The sequence below is a fragment of the Sinocyclocheilus anshuiensis genome, unplaced genomic scaffold, assembly GCF_001515605.1.
Source record: "Sinocyclocheilus anshuiensis isolate Anshui unplaced genomic scaffold, SAMN03320099.WGS_v1.1 scaffold2160, whole genome shotgun sequence".
Taxonomy (NCBI): Eukaryota; Metazoa; Chordata; class Actinopteri; order Cypriniformes; family Cyprinidae; genus Sinocyclocheilus; species Sinocyclocheilus anshuiensis.
This window is the reverse complement of record NW_015546163.1, coordinates 48,867-57,609: the sequence shown is the minus strand read 5'-3', so window position 1 is coordinate 57,609 and position 8,743 is coordinate 48,867. Positions and strand designations below refer to the sequence as shown.

At 36.4% G+C, this 8,743-nt stretch overlaps 1 protein-coding gene across 1 annotated transcript in view; it reads right to left on the bottom strand.

The window, feature by feature from the left end:
* Window positions 1–6,744: 6,744 nt before the first annotated feature.
* The window catches only part of LOC107701352 (netrin receptor DCC-like), a 50,085-nt gene continuing 48,086 nt past the window's right edge, over window positions 6,745–8,743 (bottom strand). Inside the window, exon 11 of the mRNA XM_016503340.1 lies at window positions 6,745–6,881. Within this exon, the coding sequence (XP_016358826.1) occupies window positions 6,792–6,881 (90 nt within the window). The 3' untranslated portion in view covers window positions 6,745–6,791. The remainder of the gene's footprint in view (window positions 6,882–8,743) is intronic.

The following is an 8,743-nucleotide window of genomic DNA, read 5'->3' as shown; positions in this document are numbered from 1 at the left end:
CCATCAATCGCTCGCTGCACATGGATCTGAATGGCACCAGAAAAATATCAAATATAGGGACACATTTCATCCTCCTCCTTTTGTCTCGCAACACAGCAAATAAATAAAGTGACCAAAAAGTGAACGAAAATATATATAGGCACATAAAAATCTTGTTTGTGATTTCTGACATAAAACGGTTTCAAACGCAAACACGAAAGAGAAGAATGGAAAAGCTGATGGTGTGTCGTCTCAAAGCTGTCACATTAATATTATTTGACAGATTAATTCTCTCATCTGCCGTGTTTGTCGTCCTTTTTCACCCTCCGCCGACTGACTGATCACTGTTGCAGCAAGAAAATATATTCTTCTTTAGTATTTTGGTCTTGCTTTCCAGTACAAATATCTCAACATTCCAAAATCAAAGAAGAAGAAGAAAAAAAAATTCTGGCCAAAATATATTTTAAAAATATGTTGTAAACAATAAAGTTAAACGAAGTATAGTTTTGAAATTGAAAATATATTTAGTTTCAACCTTCAGATACCAAAATATATTTCATTGGCAAGAAAATACATTTCGAATCTTACAGTAGCCTACATTTTTAATAACATTTAAAAAAAAATTGTTTTTGCAATATATTGAAAAATGTATTTGATTTTGGCATATGGTAGATTTACTGGAGAAACAAAATAAAGTCTTGTTTTCTGAAAAATGTATACAAATTAAGTGAATTTATGCTTAAAACCAGAAAAAATATCTGCCGACGGGTTCATAAAAATAAACCTAATTTAAAGTGAAAAGTTTCTTTTCCTCCCGAAGTGTATATTTACTTCCTTTTTATACCTTTTACAGAAACTAAGACTTGTTATCTCATGCCATTTTGCGTCTCAAGTAAATGCATCTTGATTTAAGAACATTTAGATATTTCTACCGGAAAACAAGACGGAAATACGGAGGAAGAAAATCATTTTTGGCAGTGGGTCGTATGAAACACACAATGTGAAACGAAGAGCACACCGCAGGGATTTACAGCTTCACTGCTGTGAAATAATAAACCGATATGACGTTTGTGTAGTAAAGAGATTCACAAAGACAGGCGACGACAAACAAGATGAAAATCTGCAACTAAATCAGTGCTGCGTGAGCAAAATGATCGGGTTTTTTCATCCACGCCGATCCGGCATCCGACCTCCTTCTACTATGAATACACAGTTCCCTAGTAAAGTGTATTTCAGGGATTTTGGCAGCAATAGATTGGCAAGATGTCTATGAGAAGTAAAAGGGTTTGTGTTTTGGCAACTCCGATCAGTCGGGGTTTGAGATGAATCAATAATAATCCCATCGGAGAAAGGTTTCCATTAGTAGATGAAGCTCAGGAGTCTTCCTCCCGGATGGATCTGCGTTCAGCGGGATGGATTCACTCGGCCGTGTACAGAAACCAGTATAAAGTCTCAGACAGTGTTAGAAAAGAGACGCTTCCTCTCTAGAGTCATTTTCCCTTTTTAATCCCGTCTGAGGGCTTCAGGTGGATCGCAGAGGAAGGTGAATGCCACTTCCTCGTTCCAGGCGTTCGCTCGTCTGCGCCTGCGTTAAAAAGCCGAACCCGTGATGGCGTTGAGCTGCTTCATCAGACCTTCCAGACTGGCCATCTGCTCGCTCAGATCGTCCTGCTCGTACACCTGCGGAGCACAAGAGCAGAAGAAACTTTTAACACGGTTTGGGAAAGGTCACTGCGATATTGAGAATGCCTGACCTTCAGATCCGTGGCAAACAATTAGTGTGTTTATTGCATGGAAATCCCTGTGCTGTCTGTTGTTATCCAGAGCTTTGAGCTCCAGTTATAACATCAGACAGCCGTATGAAACACTCACTCATCAATCGAGCCGCTGTTAGCAGCGACGTTCACATCGGGACGACGGCAGCAGGGTTTAAATTGGGCCGGGGTCGTCTGGGGCTGAGCCCCGGCACATAGACTCCAGGGCTCGACATTAACGCTTCATTAACGCCAGACAAGTAACATGATTAAAACATCAGTAACCAAAAATAACTATGTAAACACCAAAACGTAAGTATTATTCTGATTTTATTACATTTAGAGTAAGAGGTGAATAGTGGATGTAGCTACTGTATATAATGCATCTACTGACAGAATAAGGTTGCGCTGCTGAGGCGAGGCTCGCGCAGCCTCTCCAGGAGAAATCAAAACGCGCAACACTAAGAAACTCAGCATCCTGAGGTAAAAATTCAAAATGGAAAGTTTTTATATTTACAATACAGTTAGTTAGGTAACATCACACAACGTTTTCACCATCACGACTGTTTAATAGTTCTATAAACAGTTACAATGCAAATACAATGATATTATGTCACATACATTTTAGGCGGAAACACAGCGCATCTCATAGCAACCAGCCGATTCATTGCTGCTTGATTCCGTGTTTTGAACGAATCGGTTGAGTCAAAGTTTCATTAGCACATGCATAAACATCTGCCGTTTGAACGAATCGTTTGAGTCAATGACTCAATGACTCACTCATTAAACACTCACTACTGGCACCAACTGGCATTTTAATTTAGTTGAAAAGTATCATTTCCGCCATAATTTCTTGTTTGTATATTCAAAAATATTTAAAATAATATCATAATATTATTTAATGCAGTTGTATTTTTCAGATCAAATGTAAGAATTTGAAATTAAACTCGATACCATAGAGCCCCCCCACATAACAAATCCCAATTTAACCCCTGGACGGCAGGAAAAGATTGTTGGCTTTAAACGCTCTGACGGACCAGTGTCTGATTTAGACACATGCAACACAAACTCACGCGGAACTACATCATGAACTCTCATTGCTGCTCTAGTTTGGATTGTGGTGTGCACGATTCATCATTCATTCATCTGAGGATGTGATATTTCGGTAACACTTTAGAATAGGGAACACTTATTCACTATTAACTACGACTTTTCCCTCAATAAATTCCTAATTTGCTGCTTATTAATAGTTAGTAAGGTAGTTGTTCAATTAGGGATGTAGAATAAGGTCATGTAGAATAAGGCATTAATATGTGCTTAATTAGTACTAATAAATGGCTAATATTCTAGTAATATGCATGCTAATAAGCAACTAGTTAAGAGACCCTAAAATAAAGTGTTACCGATATTTCTTTATAATCCATATCCTGTCCTTATATTTACTGACGCTTACGATTTTTTAAATATCATTAATGTATTATTATAGTTTTTATTCATATTTTCAATTTGTTTTTAGTTTGTTTTATTTTAATTTTACACTTTTGTAATTTAATTATTATTAGCTTTCAATCAATTCACAAATTCACGAAATAATTAATTATTAGCTTTTTTCATCAACTTACAGACCCCAGTTTGGGAAACTCTAGTTGTTATTTTTATTATTAATATTATTACTACTATTTTGAATCGCAAGTAGTGAGAAATGTGAACTACTTGAAACTACACAAAAACCCATGTTAGATCAACACCAAATGTTGTCCAACTAGTCAAACACAGTTGTCTGAACAAAGAATTGTTGATTGTTGAAATGTTAAGGCTTTGTGAGTTCCCAGCATGCATTGCAGCATGAATAAATTATGTGTTATAGGATGTTTTCTGACTTCACAAACTTTTTTGTAGTTGTTTTGTCATTATTGTTAGTTATTTTTTGTACTGTGATGTAAAGAGCTCATCTTTTTAACATTTGTTGGTTGTCACCATTCTTGAGGTCAGTGTGTCTAGTTTTGAGGCCTAGATCTTCTCTAATCTTTAGTCTTGTAAGTTGTTTTACAACCATAGACAATGTTGTCTACTTATTAGACTAAGTTGCCCATTAACATTTGTAATTCGTAAGCAAACATAACCTTGATAATGTGATGACTTTTACACATTTTTTTTCATCCAGGCAACAGAAAAAAATTAATTACCGCAACAACAATGAGTAATTGTTTTTTCAGTTGCTGTGACAAGAATTTTTCTATTAGCAAAATAAGACTATCAGCATTGCATGAACAAACAAATTTACATTGACTAAACAAAGTATCTTTACTGAGCAGAACTAAAAAACTATTGTTGAGAGAACTCAAATGTCTTACTGCATCATGTTGCCTTATTATTTTAAGTTTTCTCAACTATTTTTTTTTTTACAGTGTAGAATTCAGAATTCTGACTTGCAATTATGAGGAAAAGTCCCAATAGTAAGACATTAACTCCGAATTGTGAGAAATAAACACAATTCTGAGAAATAAAGTCAGAATAGCAAGATATAAACTTTTTTCTTGCTATTCTGATTTAATTTCTTGCCATCTTAATAATTTTCTTTTCCTGCCACGAAATGTTAATTGTGACTTGTTATGTGACACTTATGACCTTTTTTCCCCCAAAAGTGAGTTTTCTGACTTTTTTCCCCACAGTTTTCAAGTTTATATCTTGCAATTCTGACTTTATATAAAAATTCTGACTTTATATCTTGCAACTGCAAAAAATAAAGACAGAATAGCAATATATGAAATTTTTGACTTTTTTTCTTGCAATTCTGTTCGTCACACCTTTTGCTCTCGCCAGTTCAGACGACTTCTCTTTTCTTACTTCTTTTTCACAATTTTGAGTTTATATCTTGCAATTCTGAAAACTGTGAGACAAAAGTCAGAATTGTGAGATGTAAAGTCAGAATTGAGATATTACAAAGACGCAATTGTGTTTTTTTTTATCCCGTGGCAGAAACAGTGGTGCTTTCTGCTCTGAGCTGACGAGTCTGCTGCGAGAAGATTCTCCTTTAGTTCTTCAAGGTTTGGAACGACATTATTTTCATGTGAACTTTTCCATTAAAGCAGGAATTGTGATTCTTCACTGTGAGAAAGATGAACAGACTGTGAGGGAATGAGAGACACAAACTCTATGTTTCTGAAATAAAAATGCAGCTGGATTTCAGACGGAACATCATGGGAGAATCCAAACGTCTCGAGATCTCAGGAATGTTGTCGATCACATTTAACGTGACACACAAAAAAAACATCAGGCAGCTGAATGTGTGTTATGATGCTGAAGCTAAATATCTTCGTTCAAAAGCACAGTGAAAATCCGTCCCAGAATTTCTCATAATGGGCTAAATAAAAGCTCTAGAATTCATCACATCGTCTCCATAAATTACCGTTAAAGAAACAATCTAAATCATACATTAAATATATCGTAGAAACCCAACGCCGAGTCCATGACGCCACAGCGATTAGTCCATCAATCGCTCGCTGCACATGGATCTGAATGGCACCAGAAAAATATCAAATATAGGGACACATTTCATCCTCCTCCTTTTGTCTCGCAACACAGCAAATAAATAAAGTGACCAAAAAGTGAACGAAAATATATATAGGCACATAAAAATCTTGTTTGTGATTTCTGACATAAAACGGTTTCAAACGCAAACACGAAAGAGAAGAATGGAAAAGCTGATGGTGTGTCGTCTCAAAGCTGTCACATTAATATTATTTGACAGATTAATTCTCTCATCTGCCGTGTTTGTCGTCCTTTTTCACCCTCCGCCGACTGACTGATCACTGTTGCAGCAAGAAAATATATTCTTCTTTAGTATTTTGGTCTTGCTTTCCAGTACAAATATCTCAACATTCCAAAATCAAAGAAGAAGAAGAAAAAAAAATTCTGGCCAAAATATATTTTAAAAATATGTTGTAAACAATAAAGTTAAACGAAGTATAGTTTTGAAATTGAAAATATATTTAGTTTCAACCTTCAGATACCAAAATATATTTCATTGGCAAGAAAATACATTTCGAATCTTACAGTAGCCTACATTTTTAATAACATTTAAAAAAAAATTGTTTTTGCAATATATTGAAAAATGTATTTGATTTTGGCATATGGTAGATTTACTGGAGAAACAAAATAAAGTCTTGTTTTCTGAAAAATGTATACAAATTAAGTGAATTTATGCTTAAAACCAGAAAAAATATCTGCCGACGGGTTCATAAAAATAAACCTAATTTAAAGTGAAAAGTTTCTTTTCCTCCCAAAGTGTATATTTACTTCCTTTTTATACCTTTTACAGAAACTAAGACTTGTTATCTCATGCCATTTTGCGTCTCAAGTAAATGCATCTTGATTTAAGAACATTTAGATATTTCTACCGGAAAACAAGACGGAAATACGGAGGAAGAAAATCATTTTTGGCAGTGGGTCGTATGAAACACACAATGTGAAACGAAGAGCACACCGCAGGGATTTACAGCTTCACTGCTGTGAAATAATAAACCGATATGACGTTTGTGTAGTAAAGAGATTCACAAAGACAGGCGACGACAAACAAGATGAAAATCTGCAACTAAATCAGTGCTGCGTGAGCAAAATGATCGGGTTTTTTCATCCACGCCGATCCGGCATCCGACCTCCTTCTACTATGAATACACAGTTCCCTAGTAAAGTGTATTTCAGGGATTTTGGCAGCAATAGATTGGCAAGATGTCTATGAGAAGTAAGAGGGTTTGTGTTTTGGCAACTCCGATCAGTCGGGGTTTGAGATGAATCAATAATAATCCCATCGGAGAAAGGTTTCCATTAGTAGATGAAGCTCAGGAGTCTTCCTCCCGGATGGATCTGCGTTCAGCGGGATGGATTCACTCGGCCGTGTACAGAAACCAGTATAAAGTCTCAGACAGTGTTAGAAAAGAGACGCTTCCTCTCTAGAGTCATTTTCCCTTTTTAATCCCGTCTGAGGGCTTCAGGTGGATCGCAGAGGAAGGTGAATGCCACTTCCTCGTTCCAGGCGTTCGCTCGTCTGCGCCTGCGTTAAAAAGCCGAACCCGTGATGGCGTTGAGCTGCTTCATCAGACCTTCCAGACTGGCCATCTGCTCGCTCAGATCGTCCTGCTCGTACACCTGCGGAGCACAAGAGCAGAAGAAACTTTTAACACGGTTTGGGAAAGGTCACTGCGATATTGAGAATGCCTGACCTTCAGATCCGTGGCAAACAATTAGTGTGTTTATTGCATGGAAATCCCTGTGCTGTCTGTTGTTATCCAGAGCTTTGAGCTCCAGTTATAACATCAGACAGCCGTATGAAACACTCACTCATCAATCGAGCCGCTGTTAGCAGCGACGTTCACATCGGGACGACGGCAGCAGGGTTTAAATTGGGCCGGGGTCGTCTGGGGCTGAGCCCCGGCACATAGACTCCAGGGCTCGACATTAACGCTTCATTAACGCCAGACAAGTAACATGATTAAAACATCAGTAACCAAAAATAACTATGTAAACACCAAAACGTAAGTATTATTCTGATTTTATTACATTTAGAGTAAGAGGTGAATAGTGGATGTAGCTACTGTATATAATGCATCTACTGACAGAATAAGGTTGCGCTGCTGAGGCGAGGCTCGCGCAGCCTCTCCAGAGTTTCACTGACAGAAGTAAATAATTGACACTGTTCAAGGATGCATTCAATTGATCAAAAGTTACAGTAGCGACATTTATAATGTTACTATTTCAAATAAATGTTGTTCTTTCTAACTCTCATCCTGAAATACATTTTGGTTGCGGTAAAAATATTAGGCAGCTCAGCTGTTTTGATATCTAAAGGATTATTGGGTTATGCATCTGTTGCTGAGGCGAAGCTCACACAGTCTCTCCAGGAGAAATCAAAACGCGCAACACTAAGAAACTCAGCATCCTGAGGTAAAAATTCAAAATGGAAAGTTTTTATATTTACAATACAGTTAGTTAGGTAACATCACACAACGTTTTCACCATCACGACTGTTTAATAGTTCTATAAACAGTTACAATGCAAATACAATGATATTATGTCACATACATTTTAGGCGGAAACACAGCGCATCTCATAGCAACCAGCCGATTCATTGCTGCTTGATTCCGTGTTTTGAACGAATCGGTTGAGTCAAAGTTTCATTAGCACATGCATAAACATCTGCCGTTTGAACGAATCGTTTGAGTCAATGACTCAATGACTCACTCATTAAACACTCACTACTGGCACCAACTGGCATTTTAATTTAGTTGAAAAGTATCATTTCCGCCATAATTTCTTGTTTGTATATTCAAAAATATTTAAAATAATATCATAATATTATTTAATGCAGTTGTATTTTTCAGATCAAATGTAAGAATTTGAAATTAAACTCGATACCATAGAGCCCCCCCACATAACAAATCCCAATTTAACCCCTGGACGGCAGGAAAAGATTGTTGGCTTTAAACGCTCTGACGGACCAGTGTCTGATTTAGACACATGCAACACAAACTCACGCGGAACTACATCATGAACTCTCATTGCTGCTCTAGTTTGGATTGTGGTGTGCACGATTCATCATTCATTCATCTGAGGATGTGATATTTCGGTAACACTTTAGAATAGGGAACACTTATTCACTATTAACTACGACTTTTCCCTCAATAAATTCCTAATTTGCTGCTTATTAATAGTTAGTAAGGTAGTTGTTCAATTAGGGATGTAGAATAAGGTCATGTAGAATAAGGCATTAATATGTGCTTAATTAGTACTAATAAATGGCTAATATTCTAGTAATATGCATGCTAATAAGCAACTAGTTAAGAGACCCTAAAATAAAGTGTTACCGATATTTCTTTATAATCCATATCCTGTCCTTATATTTACTGACGCTTACGATTTTTTAAATATCATTAATGTATTATTATAGTTTTTATTCATATTTTCAATTTGTTTTTAGTTTGTTTTATTTTAATTTTAGATAAAGTTTTAGT